The 14,257-nt window shown below is 37.4% G+C and overlaps 1 protein-coding gene across 4 annotated transcripts in view; it reads right to left on the bottom strand.

Moving 5' to 3' along the window:
- Positions 1–758: 758 nt before the first annotated feature.
- The window catches only part of unc13c (unc-13 homolog C (C. elegans)), a 139,039-nt gene continuing 125,540 nt past the window's right edge, over positions 759–14,257 (bottom strand). For all 4 annotated transcript variants that reach the window (XM_077563377.1, XM_077563378.1, XM_077563379.1 and 1 more), the window contains 4 exons: positions 11,297–11,444; positions 7,453–7,545; positions 4,393–4,552; positions 759–2,883 (listed from right to left, as the gene is read on the bottom strand). In XM_077563377.1, the coding sequence (XP_077419503.1) occupies positions 2,598–2,883; positions 4,393–4,552; positions 7,453–7,545; positions 11,297–11,444 (687 nt within the window). In that variant the 3' untranslated portion in view covers positions 759–2,597. The remainder of the gene's footprint in view (positions 2,884–4,392; positions 4,553–7,452; positions 7,546–11,296; positions 11,445–14,257) is intronic.

Here is a 14,257-nt window from a genome sequence, read left to right as displayed (position 1 = left end):
TTCCTCTTCAAATGCCTTTGCTGAAACCACTCACCCAAAATGTCTTTCTTTTACGGCTCGGTGGTCCTGTATCCTTCTCTGCCATTGTTGGTTAACTTTGAACACAACACACACGCGAGAAGCTAGCTACAGTAGGACGAAGTTACGTCGAGGCCTGCTCAAGCTACGTACTCGGGGGGCACATACGCAAGAAGTGTGATTGACGAAGCACCTTCGTTATTGATTAGCTAGAATCTAACATTCCCTGCCTCGTCCTCCACAGTTTATGAATAATATATATATATTTTTTGTTAACCAAGTCTGTTAAAGGTTGATAAAGCGATTTTTAAGTCAATCAGACAACTTAATTTGTAGTAAAAATCCTCTCTAATTCATTTAATGTTCTATTGGACTTGACATTGTCGTGCCATAATCTTCATGCGTCCATGTCTAGGTTTCGGGAGGTATGTGACTTATGAGTTCTGTCAAGTCTGCCTCAATTATTCCATAATAGTCCTTGTTATGTATACAATATCACAATGATATATATTGTAATGTACTGATAATGAAATTAAATGAGTCCAAATATGTCAAATTTGAATTTTCTCATTTGCGTTTGGGCAAATATAAGTTCTGGATGATATTGGTGGAAATATACTAGATTATTGTATGATCTAATCAGTTGTATATGTTATGGTTTTATTTGCACATTCTAAAAATGTGTGGCAAATGATAGCACGAGTGCACATTTGTTTTGCAAAATGACCGAGATGTGTGACCACATTTGCACATACTTTATGCACAGAAGAAAAGTAGACTTTTTGTACAATATCTCACTAAATATATTTACATGACATACAATTTGCCATCAGTGCAATACATAGGAATGTTGCATATTTACCAAAATGTTAAACTCTTTCCTTTTTATGAGAAAAATAATGACAGAAGCTGAGTGTTTTTTTTTTCCCCGCTCACTTTTAAAGGAACATGTGCAACTCTCATTTTGCTATCATTACAGCTTCACAGCAAATAAAAAAAATAATGTCTCGGCACCACCCTATGCACAATCGGACCACATGTACATATATATCTCCATATATGGAATGGATTGCGTTTCTTTTGTACAAAGATTCTAAACAACTTTGGCAGTTTATCAGGAACTAAACAGATCAAAAAATATGATATGAAATGATGCCTTCCAAAGCTCATGTTCACAGTGGTCATTCAGAAAGGCCTGAAGCTAACCGTTCAAAAATAAACACACAAAAGGAAACAAAATAAATAAACAACCATTCTTTCTGGAGTCTGTTTTCATGTGTCATGATTATAAAATTACAAACGCCTATGAAGGTTTACGTAGCAGTCATCGCCATTGCAAAATAAGATAAAAACAAACACCATTTCCTCGTGGTGGACTTACGATACAAAGAGTTTGAAGGCTCGGGGGTCGGGACCCTGCTTGGCGGTTTCCGTGGGAACAGGGGAACAACGCGACAGAGAAACGACGTGCAACAGTAATAAAAAAAGAAAAACAAGTGACTCCACAACAGCGCAACAAACAAGGAACTAAATAAGTAAAATGCACAGAAAAAAAAACACCATAACACTTCTGGGTGGCAAAAAGTGCAAATAAACTACAAAAGACTTCAAAACAGTTGGGTGGAGAAAAGTATAATAAAATAAAGGACTCTACAATTGTGTTGGGTGGCCACCAAAAAAAGAATTAATTTAGTTTTTTTCTTCTCCCTTTTCTTTAAACAAGGTACTGCGTATCAGTGTTGGGTGGCTCAGAGCAGAAAAAAAGGATTCCATAACTCAATTTTTGGGGTGAAAACAAAATCAATATACTTGAAAACACAAAAAAACAAGGACGCAACAGTGCAAGGTGACAAGAATAAAAACAAATGTAAATGAATGCATAAGAAAATAATACAAAAGAAAAAAGGAACTCACCAACAAGTTGGGCGGGAAAAGTGTCGTCGAAATCAACAAATAAGGTAACAGAAATGGGAAAAATATCATTTAAAAGTGCAACAAGGAACTTTACAACAGTGCTGGGTGGCAAAACATATTTCAAAAACAAACAAACGAGAGACTCTGCAACAATCAGAACGCCACACAGTCATAAAGTGACTTACAACCGGATAATCAAGCAAATTTTCCAACATACTAATAAGTTCATCGCCAGAATTCCTGTACGTTTAGTTCTTTTTTTTTTTTTTCGTTTAGTTGATTTTTGTTGTCGTTTTAACTCCACTGGTTTGGCACTTTATTGGAACAAATCTCAGTTCTAAAAAGACTTAAGTGTACAAAAGGTATTTTGTCTGCTTGAACGTAACCGGTAGAATATAGTACTTAATAGTAAGCATACGGTCAGTAAACACTTGTACGTACTTGTAGTATTCAAATGAACATTCCAACAGATGTTTTTTGTTTTTTCTTACACACATGCACAAAAACAAACAAACAATCAAACAAACAAACAACTCCTTCGCTCACTTCCTGCTTTGGATCATCTCAGGTCGAACAACCCTCCAATCATTCTCATCAGTAGGACAAAACCGCTTGGAAGGAATACTGCATTTTTTTTTTTCCCCGCACACGGCGCTACGTTCGCATTACGACACTTCCTCGGCCGAGCGCGTGTCCGTCTTGAGACGCACAAACTCTTTGGCCACCTCGTCGTTGGTCCTTTGCGAGAGTATCCGCATGATGGTGAGGCCCGTCTCGTCCATGGAGACGCTCTTGACCAGCGGGTAGCAGGCGGCGCAGCTGCCCGAGTCGGCCAGCTCGCGCAGCTGGATGACGGTCATGCCGATGATGCGGTCCTCGCGCGCGAAGCAGTAGTCCTTCACCGACACGTGCAGCTCGTACGACTCCGGGCCGTGCTCGTTGCTCAGGACGCTACGGGGAAAGCGGGAACGCAAAACTTAGATCTTGGATTGATAGCAAAATGCGGTGAACAATTCACATAATCCTTTCAAGTGGCTCGCTATTTATTAATTCACCTTTCTGCATTTAATTCTATGGAACCTACCTTACCGAAACACCCCCCCAAAAATAAAAAATACATTTCTTTGCTTTTGGTTTGAATTGCAAAAATATTCTATAACAGTGGATGTTGTTCTACCGGCTGCTTCTTTCATATTTACTTCCTGGAGGTCAAATTTATACTTTTGTCAGTAATACTACACTCTAAAAAGATCATTGTTGAATCAATTTAAGATTACCAACTGAATTGTTGACCAACTTATTAAAATCGCTTCAATTGGTAAAACACGATTGAATCAAAAGTGAATATATTAAGTTTAATTATTTATAAGTTCATGAATTCATTTGTTCCCAAATACGTATAAAAACGTTCTACTTTAAATATTGCCATGGTCCCAAAAACCTAATGTTTATTTATTTATTTATTTTTTTTTAATGCTAGACCATACCGAAGGCTTTGATGCAGCCTCTGACCTGAAGAGGTCACTTAAAGCAAAAATAGTAATTACAAAAAAACGCCTCAATAGACGCCGTCACTCATTCCTTAACTAATTTGCTCACAAAAACGTATAAATACGTTCTATTTGAAATGTTTTAGGTGTCCCAAAGACATATTTATACTTTTTTATTTATTTATGCTAGAGCATACAGAAAGCTTTGATGCAGCCTCTGAACTGCAGAGAACGGGTGAAGAAATGGTAGTAAATACAAAAACGGCCAGCAGGTGGCAGCAGCGTACAAGAGATCAACCAGGGCCATGTTGCAAACAAGCTCTTTCCCAACTGTTTTCAACAGATTTGTGAATAATGATGAAACTTAGCTATATTCTAATGCTAATTGCTGCAAAACGGAAACAGATACAAATATACACCTTTTTTTCCTGATGAAAGAAGAGACTCTAATCTTTCTTTTGGTAGGTTCCATGTTTTTATAGCAATAGAACACAATATTCTGTGTATAATTTAATTGACTATGTTAAGTTTAATGAACTCATAATTAATTGAACTTAATATATTCACTATTCGTGTGTAACCAATTGAAGCAATTTTATGAAATTTGTAATCTTAAAATGGGTCAACAATTCTCTTTTTAGCGTGCATGTGTCAAAGTACAATAATGATTGTGACAGTGACATGTGAAAAGCCTCTTGTTTGGGGATTGTTGAATTGATTCACTCGTGTTTCCTGGGTCAAATTGATGAGCTAATAAACCCAAAGGCCATTGTTGTAATTATTCCCTGCAACTCAACAAGTGTTCAAATTATAATGAGGATGCTGGTGAATCTAAAAAGCCCATAAAGAGGGCAGATAGTTTAGCTTGGATTGAATGGTCACGATTGCTCACAGTTCAATTCACTTTAATTCAATTGCTGTATTGAAGAAGATATTTGAATGGATATGCTACAGATGCGACTATGCTTACTATTGGAATGTTTCGTTGTACTTTGGTGACCAGTTGTTGTTCTTGGTCTTGGTGCTGAATTTGCGCTTCTTGTCAGCCAGGTGCGGCCCGACGGCGTTGACCTCGACGAACGGCCGGAACATGGCGGTGGTCTGCCACTGGAGGTTGTTCACGCCGACCACTGATACACACAGTAAGGTTGAATTAAAGCTCTGACTGGTGATGAACGTACGCTTGAATTCCAAGGCTAGACGCAAGTAAAAGGTTTGAAGGAAATTGTAACATCAGCAGCAGAGTCGCTGCACGTAAACTTTTTACTATTTCTGCCAGAAATTGCCACCTCTTAATCTCTGAGGGTGTGACAGTCATCACACAAGGTGTTTGATCATGCTCTGACCTTGTGCAGTTGAGATTTTAGAGTTTCATGTTTTCATGACGGATCGTCAAACTTTGCAACTTATGGGGACACTTAACCCATTGAGCCATTTTCAGCTGTAAAAAGTTAATATTTTGTTTATAATTAATGTGATAACTTCATTATTTTTCATGTAAAATGAATACCTTTAAAAACTATTTTTTCCACTTACTGTAGACTAAATATGACATCACCTGTTACCAATCATGGCTCAGCTGTTTACTGGGTTTGGCCAGTAAACTGAGCCATTACCTACTTCCTCAGCAGCAAGAGGAAAAAATAGTTTTTAAAGGTATTAATTGTACATGAAAAATAATGAAGTTATCAAATTAATTCTGGACAAAATATTAACTTTTCAGTGATGAAAATGGCTCAATGAGTCAAGTATCCCTTTAATTTTGTCACACTTTTGTCGTACCTGCAGAAAACGTGTGCCTTAAGATATCATCAGAGGTGCTCGGGAAATAATCAATTTCACTGAAATGCAGTTTTTTTTTTTTTTACAACAAAAAACAAAAAACAAAGGTTTTCATCTTTTTCTTTTTTTTAAACCAATGACATATGACATTACAGTAAATGCTCTTACACTAAATGGCAAAAGGTACAATTAACTTGTGTATTTACCCGTTGCGATTTATACAGTACAACCCAGATCAGTATATTGAGACAAGATCGTCATTAATATAGTGCATGTATACATTTTGTGACATTTTTGTTTGGCAAAACATGTGCCTTGGCTAGGTTGGGAAGCACTGGTATTACACCTAGTACAAAACCGGTTGTGATTTAGCAAAAATATTAAGGACTTTAAGTCTTTGTAGGATGACAAGAAATTGCGGAAATGACCACAAACTAAACCAAAATGAAAGATTTCCTGTGTGTCTTTGGGGGCTGCCTTTTCAAAAGGAAATCCAAACTCAGCCGAACTAACCTTTAACACGACTGTCGGAAAAAGTATCTTTTATTAACACATCATTTTTAGCTGTCTGGACCATCTCATTATTTGCTCGGCACCATGGAGACAGACATGACTGATTGATACAGTAGCTGCAACAGACCATCAAGCACTCAGAATGTACCTTTACTTTTGATGTTGTGGCGGAGAGTGAACACTAAAAAGGGGCTGATGATGGAAGATTAAGGCAAAAAGCAGCACTCAGCCTCCTCTTGTGTTGCGTGCTGTAATAACAGGCTAATGGCACACCCCACTGTCTTGGTAATAAAGACAAATGTAAAGCTGTGAACATGTCTTAGCAGTTATGTTGCTGACAAAGTGTGCGATTCAGGCAGATAAAAAAAGAAAAAAGTGCCAATTTAAAAGAATCAGCGCAGTGTGACGGAGCGCAGCAGCAGGGGGTAAATGCTTAAAGTCGTCTGCCCCCTGTTGGTGAGAATGACCATTAATCATAATTGATAGGATGGGCTATTAAATAACATGTCCCACCACGTATTGCAAGTGTTTCTCTGTCTTTTTTTTTTTTTACTTGTATTTATACTATCCCGTAAACGGCACCATTTGCGCACTACTGGAGTTTTTTTGTGTTTTTTTTTTTTATTTATTTTTTTTAACTGGTAGCTGTAAGATATGTTCATAGACGCCACTGTAACTGCTAAACCTTTGTTGCTAACCAAAACAGCAGGACATCCCGAGACATGTTCTGTCTAGGCTCTATCTTTGCATTTTTTTTTTTATAGTAGTTCTTTTAAGTTTTCAATTAATTTGAGATCTTTGTTTTACAGTAAAGTAAGTCAACAAACCACCGCAAATTAAAAGCAGCAAAATAACAAGGCGGCCATCTTCGTGAAATTTGTTAAAAAAAAAAAACATGGCTTCAAATACCTCTAAAATCCTCTATAACAAATACATTTATTAAAAACATGTTTTAAGACTGATGTACATGAGATATTCTACTGCTCATATTGTGGTTAACTCATTTGCTCCCAAAAACGTATAAATATGTTCTATTTTTAATGTTTTAAGTGTCCCAAAGATGTATTTATAGGTTTTCTATGTTTTCTTTTTATGCTAGCTAGAGCAGCCTCTCAACTGCAAAGAAAGGTTGGAGAAATGGTTGTTATTATACAAACGGCCAGCAGGTGGCAGCAGAGCAAAAGAGATCAACATGGGCCATGTTGAAAAAAAGCACATATTTCTAAATAGATTTGTGAATAATGATGAAACTTTGCTTTATTCTAATTCTAATTGCTGCAAAATGGAAACTACTAATACTTTTTCTGGTGATAGAAGAGACTTTAATCTTTCTTTTGGTAATTTCCATGTTTTTTATAGCAATAGAACACAATATTCTGTGGGCCTTGCAAAATCAGTCAAACTCCAGTAAAACAGACGGGAGCGAAGGGGGTTGCTTCAGTGAAACTGACTGGAAGTGAAAGAGTTAGAGGATAATTTATTTGTGCAATTAATTAATTATTAGTTAGCTGCAAATGGCTCCCCGTAATAATACCTATTGCTTCCCTGTCTGCAGATGTCCCCTGGCCACCATCTGAAGTAATACAGTATATTTGTTTCTAAATGGAGTCACAAGCACAGTCAACTGCTGCTTATTCATTTTCAGGTCCCCGGCAGCACAATCGTCTCGAGAGTCGCCTGGAGCGAGCGAGTGCGAATACATTTGAATAGAAATGACGACGGATCCAAAGCTCACCCTTCACGCTGACTTTGTGCTCTCCGGTGCCGGGGTGAGAGATGAGGTTCACTTGTATGGACACCTCGCCCACCGAGCCGTTGCTTGACTGACCTGTAAATGCACAGCAGCAAAACTCAGGCGTAATTAAAATTCTGAGACGTGGCCAAGAAAAAAACAACAACAACAACAACAAAACAACTTAAATCCTTTAAAACCTGTAGGGAAGCACTCTTGTTTGAACAATGTGTGCCACAAATGTTTCCCTTTGCCCAAGGCTGAACAAGAGCAGCAAGAGGAGGTACAAAATGACAAGAAAAGAAGAAATATTGTGTCTGGTTTGAAGGCCAGGGAGAGGCAGGTGGTGCGAAGGAATGCACTAAATAAATAATATTCTTTCACAGTGAAGTCATCTACAGAGATGTAAAGAAAATACTGTGGACTGGCTGCACCTAGTTTAGTTGTAGTTCACGCACCATGTTGAGAGTTGATGCTTCTAATGTTTTGACCCTGTCACATAACTAATGGCAAACAAACGTTTTTTTGATTTTTTTCATTAAATAGGACAAATGTTTTTAGCGTCATGGTTGGTGGCCATTTGCCACCTTAGAGAGAATATACTGTATAAGTCACTATTTTCCTAAATTTTAACACTAAAGCTATTGACGCTTAGATATCTAGCGAGTTAGCTGGCTTATTAACTAGCTAATATACAGCCCCCCCATTTCTCGTTACATCAGTGAAAATGTCATATTTGTATTGCAATGAATTTGAACATATGGTACATTTTTCATACACATTTAGTAATAGTAAAAACTATTTTAAGAAATGTACAGTTCACTGTTGTATGTACAATTATGTGACAAGATAACCCGTATAGAGACGTCACGTGTGTGACACAAGCACAATTAATATTGAGCAGGTCCACGCAAATGCCTCTCGTCTAGCATCTTGAAAGAATCCGTCATTTGGAACAAATACGACCAAATAGGTCCACAGAGAGCTATCCAACTTCAGACTACAAAGATGCTAATGCTAATAATTTGTAGTCAAGACAGTCACCACAACAATCGTTCATACTACGCCTACAGTAACCGCCAACGTGCTGAGGGGCAACTTCAAAATGTTGACTCTCTTTAACTGTGATGTATAATTAACAACTACTTCTGAATAATGAGCCAGTCAGCTACTTTTTGCTAGCTAGCGATAAAGGTACAGTTTTTTTCTGTTGTATTTGAAATAAAAAACATAGAAGTAATATATTGTTGCTGTCCTGTTAAAAATACTTATGCCCATTTAAAAAAAATAAAAATAAATATATATTACATTTCAGTTCCATCCCATACATAAAAATGCAAAAAAACAAAACTAAATTTGAGATACGTGTTTGTGTTTGTATGTAAAGGTGGCTTTAGTCTTTTGCACAGTACACCACAAAGCCCAATTTGAAAAATTCATCATGCAGAATTATTATTAAAACATGGAAGAAGTGTTCACCTCATTTGCACATTGGCCTATGGGAATTTTTTGTACATTTCGGGGTGGCCTAGAAGTGGAAACGTACTATTTCGATCAAATTGCTGAGCACGTGTGCTTTGCTCCGCGCTGCAGCCAAGTGAGGACGGATGGTGAACGCCAGAAGGCTGCGAGCGGGTACGACAAATGATGAAAGAGCATGCTGGGCCGATAGCTGATCGATACGTGCCAAACACGCTGCATGTGTTATGCCACTAATGAAGAAACAAGGCAGTTGATTTATTGTAATGATACTCCATGCGGAGGGCTGCTGCATAATTAGGCTGAGAACTTTTTGTCAAACAAAGAAACATCAGAGCACTTGCTCCTGATTGTGCTGATACAGTATTGTTTGCGATCACATGCAGGGATAGACGTCCTGATGTTAGCTCATTAAAGCAATACAAGGCTGCCATTGCTGACTGCCGTTGCCATGGCAACCCTATAATCACCTACTTCACCGGGTTGTATTGGTGGAGCAGCCAGAATAATACTCACTAGCTTCTGTGTAGTATTTGTTTTAGCTTGCAATTATATATTTCTCAATTTATTTTTTTTATATGTTGGATGTTCTCCAGACTAGTGAAATATGACACTGAGCCAACTAAAAGGGAAAATAAATGCTAATCATGTGGGGATAGAATTCGGTACAAATTGTTATCTGACGATAAAATATCTCGCAGTACAGTATCAATACGCAACATCAGCTATTGATAATGTCGATTTGCAATGCATGTGCATTTTATGACAAGTTTGACTTTTGAAATATGTGGTGAATCTGTATTCTCTTGCTACTGCGGCTTCCATTTGGCAAATTATCACTATAATATAATTTTACGAGTGATTCCCATTCCTACTACTAAAGTGACTGCAGTGTAAGCGGAGAGATCTGATAGAGCCTGTCATTGCAAAGTAGATGTTATTGACTCTCAAACTATTGATGTCCACATTGCCTTATTTTTGATCAATTTTCCTGAATTTATTTATTTTCCTTTTTTTCCTTCACTGTAAATCCTCAAAATGAGGAAATTTGCCACGCCTATGGAAGTAAATCTGTGCCATCGGATGTTGAATTTGAATTACTAACACTGAATTTATTCAGCATCGAAATTTAACATCTTGAAAATAATCTGTGTAAAAAAATTCACTGTCTCAAAATTATTCAGTGCAAAAAAAAAAAATCTATTCATTTTTTTACATGTTGAATTTCGATGCTGAAAAAAATTCAGTGTTCGTAATTTTTATACTGAAAAATACATGCTTCCATACACGGTGTGACAACATTAGATAGTGTAGTCAAATATCTAAAGCCCAAGTCTAAGAATATTAGAACCCAAATTCTCATATTGCTGGTTCTGGTTGGGGTTTATGCGAGTGATTTCCCCAGTCGAGTTCAAAGTACGAGTCCTAAAACTTCCCAACATGGCTGCTTCCAGCTAAAATGGCCGACTTCCTGTTCAGTTTTGTGCCTGTTACAATAGACATGTACCCCTAATTTCAGTTCAACTGTTTTTTTTTTCTAAATACGAAGACGTTACTGAGCTTTTTCCATTTTCAATAAAATAGATAGTAGATGCTCAAGTCTAAAACAAATTCTGTCTCGTGAATATCAAGTCTTAAAATTACAATCCTCATTGTCATTGTGCAGTAATTAATGTAGCATAGTATGCAATATAAAGAATTCACAGATTGGTGTGTGGTGACTCTATCGAAAGGAAAAAGGCAGGCCACATTTAACAAGGTGGCGCGGCTTGTTCTGCCTGGCTGCGTGCCTATTTGCAACCCGTGTGTGTGTTCAGCAACTAGGGTTGAATTCCCTCTTGAACATAGTTGGACACCTGGAGGCGTTTCATCCGTTTTACAGCAGGGACGGGGGGGGTGAGGTTTGTATAAACAGATGATCCAGGCACAAAAGTGGGCCAGTGATGATGGCAAGGGAGAATTTATAGTTGTGTAGTACTGTATACAAATTATCCACTGGCTCTGACTGAGTTATGTTTGTGATGTGAGGGGGAGAAAAAAGGGGGGTGCAATGGAGTGTAGCAGCCTCAGGGACGAAGGGGTGAGGCGGCAACAATCTTTTCACCTTTTGTTTTATTCATTTGACAAGTAGGAGACAACCCAGCAGGTCAGCTCCACATACTGTACGAGCCCTAGAACATAACCCTTTGAAATTGCACCCTGAATATTTCAATTTCATATCAATGAAGACTTAAGGCTCATTGATGCTCATCTGGTCTTCTTCTTGTCATTTGACTGTGGTGAATGACTTGTGAGAATGACTCACAAGATACATTCTACATACTGTATGTCGTCAACATGGGACTTCATAGCTATTTGGGTGTCTTACCTTGAGAGGTTTGCGTGCATATATATTTCTTGATCAAGGCATCTGTAGGTTGAGTGTAAAGGCTAAGAGCATATTTGAGGGACTTCATATCTGGGCTCTTCTCCAGGAAGGTCTTCTTGAGCCCGTTTCCTCCAGCATGGAAATATTGCTGGAGAAACAAACAAACAAAAACACATTTCCAGAGTTTTTCTTGCCGACAGTGTGGTATACAGTATATACACACATTTGTTTGTCCATTGTTGGTCCATTGACAGTCTTGAAGGGTCAGCGCAAAGACACAAACCGCTTTGGGCACTTTGATGGTGTAAATGTGCTCCAGTCACCATTTTACCATTTGTATGTAAAAATGTTACTTAACATGTAAATTAAGGTTTTATAATTAGCCAATTATCATGTTGTTTTTTCCACAGTCGAGCTGGAGCCTAATCCAGTTGACCTTGGGCAAGAGGCAGGGAACCTCCTCAAATGGTCAGCAGTCAATTAATTGCAGGGAAGGTTTGACTTACAAAATCCAAACAAAGCGCAACGCTTCCAGAATAGATTTTGTTCCACGTTCTTCCATTTCTTTTGGGTATGTCTGTCTACAAACGAACGTTTTTTTTTATTTTTATTTTTTTTCCTGGAGAGCTGAGTATTGTTCATTCGATTTGACATGTCATCATTGCTCTCCTTTTTTATTTATATTTTTGTTTTAAATATATATATATATTTTTTTTGTATGTGGGTGAGTATGTGTATGTGCGTGCGTGTGTGTGTGCGTGCGTGCGAGTGTGTGTGTATTCATTAGTTCACCTAAAACCTATTAAAAAAAATCCCATACTAATAATATAATATAATAATAAATTGCCAGATGCAGAAACATCAATGTAAGTTATCACGATGTAGTGGCTCTCGCTAACAGACAGAATTAAGTAACCAGAATTAGGTTAAAAAATTCTATATACGTAGACCATGTTCCTATAAATTTTGATATTTGGTTTTTATTTGAGGCAGATATTTTTTCCATTAAAATGTGATTTATGAGGAGGTTAGACCATTGGTCGATATTCAGAGTTTGTTTATTTTTCCAGTTAACAAGAATTGTTTTTTTTGCGATAGTAAGGGCTACAAGTGTAGATTGAAATTGTTTATGTGGTAAGTCAGTTGTTGTTAGGTCACCTAACAAACACAAGTTTGGAGATAAAGGCATCCTACAGTCCAAAATAGCGGAAAGTTTTTCTAAGACTTACAAACTCTACAAACAAACATTAATGGACAGTGGATTTATTGATTTCCTCAAATTGTTTGCGAAAAGTTGAATTTATTACATTTTGTTCCGAATCCAGGTAAGCGCATTTATCTGGGATTTTTATTTTCATGTAAAACTAAGATCCAGCAAATGGATGGCATTTCTTTGTTTGGCAGTTGACAACTAGTTTGTATTGTGCATTGTTGCCATCTACGGGACTGGAGTAGAACAGTAATGTAACATGGCTTTAATTACTTTGTTATAAAGACGCGTTTACCAGCCAGAAATCGGAAGAGATCTACCACTATCAGTGGTACAGTCATTGAGAGCTATTCTAGGTTTTGATCATCTCTTATTTTTATGTGCATTCCATTAACTGGAATGTTAGTAAAATACATTATCCAGCACATCAAAATTGGTTGGTAAAATGAGATGGAGCAGCTGCCTGGCTGATATTATTCTTTACAGGTCGGAGTTCAGATGGGAAATGTACATTATTGGAAATTTGTCTGCAGAGCTCGCATGTGCGGACTCATATGGGTCTGCACATTTTTCATTTTTTTGTCCAATATTACAGGCAGGTTTAAAGTTCAGTGTGATTAAATTGTTGCACATGGCAAGTCCAACTGCTTTTCAGGACATAACATTCTGTGTCAACGCATTCATATTGTATTTTTTTTCTTTCATTAATGTTATCATATTGTTAGAAAGAAGACATGCGTTGGATTCATCTGATCGCGCAAATCACTGAAAGCAATGCTGAACTGTGTTAATTGACTGTTCTTGTTGGAATACTGATGACAATAACCCCGCAACACGATTGATCCAAACCACCGGGTAATCGCCTCAGAGCCGGTGCAATCTATCCATTTTCTTTGCAGCAGTGCACCCCTCATCACATCAAAATGTTGTTGCCACACAACACAACAGCTCAGTTGTCAAACCTTTGCCGTCCCAACAGTCGTATAGAAGCGAATTTATGTGACCACACTGCAAGCTTTGGTTTGCTGGAAATTTATGGAAAAGGGAAAAGAATATCGATGTACACTCCTAGAAGTCTCCAATGCATCCTTAATTGTTGGGATCTCAACATAGATAAGCACAACAATCAACTAGATGCGACAGCAGGTACACTCAATAGTACATAACTCAAGTTGCACAAGTTAGGTCGCATCCCAGCCATTTTCACTGAAGCAAACCCCCTTCGCTCACGACTGTTTTACTGGATTTTGATTGATTTTGCAAGGCCCACAGAATATTGTGTTCTATTGCTATAAAAACATTAAAACCTACCAAAAGAAAGATTAGAGTCTCTTCTTTCATCAGGAAAAAAAAGTATATTTATATCAGTTTTCATTTTGCATTATAATGCATTAGAATATAGCTTAAGTTTCATCATTATTCACAAACCTGTTGAAAACACTGTGGAAAAAAGCTTTTTGCCACATGGCCCTGGTTGAGCTCTTATACTTTGCTGCCACCTGCTGGCCGTTTTTGTAATTACTACCATTGCTTCACCTGTTCTCTGCTGTTCAGAGGCTGCATAAAAAAACATTTAAAAAATGTATAAATACATCTTTGGGACACTTAAAACATTTAAAATAGATTTAAAATAAATGTATACGTTTTTGGGAGCAAATTAGTTAAGTAGCATCTTTGTCACTGTCATGGCAACTGCCCAACAAACAAATATTTATATTCCCAACTAATGACACTTAAACCAATAAAACAAA

Source organism: Vanacampus margaritifer, chromosome 4 (assembly GCF_051991255.1).
Source record: "Vanacampus margaritifer isolate UIUO_Vmar chromosome 4, RoL_Vmar_1.0, whole genome shotgun sequence".
Lineage (NCBI taxonomy): Eukaryota > Metazoa > Chordata > Actinopteri > Syngnathiformes > Syngnathidae > Vanacampus > Vanacampus margaritifer.
The sequence above is the reverse complement of the archived record's forward strand: the minus strand, read 5'-3'. Positions and strand labels throughout refer to the sequence as shown.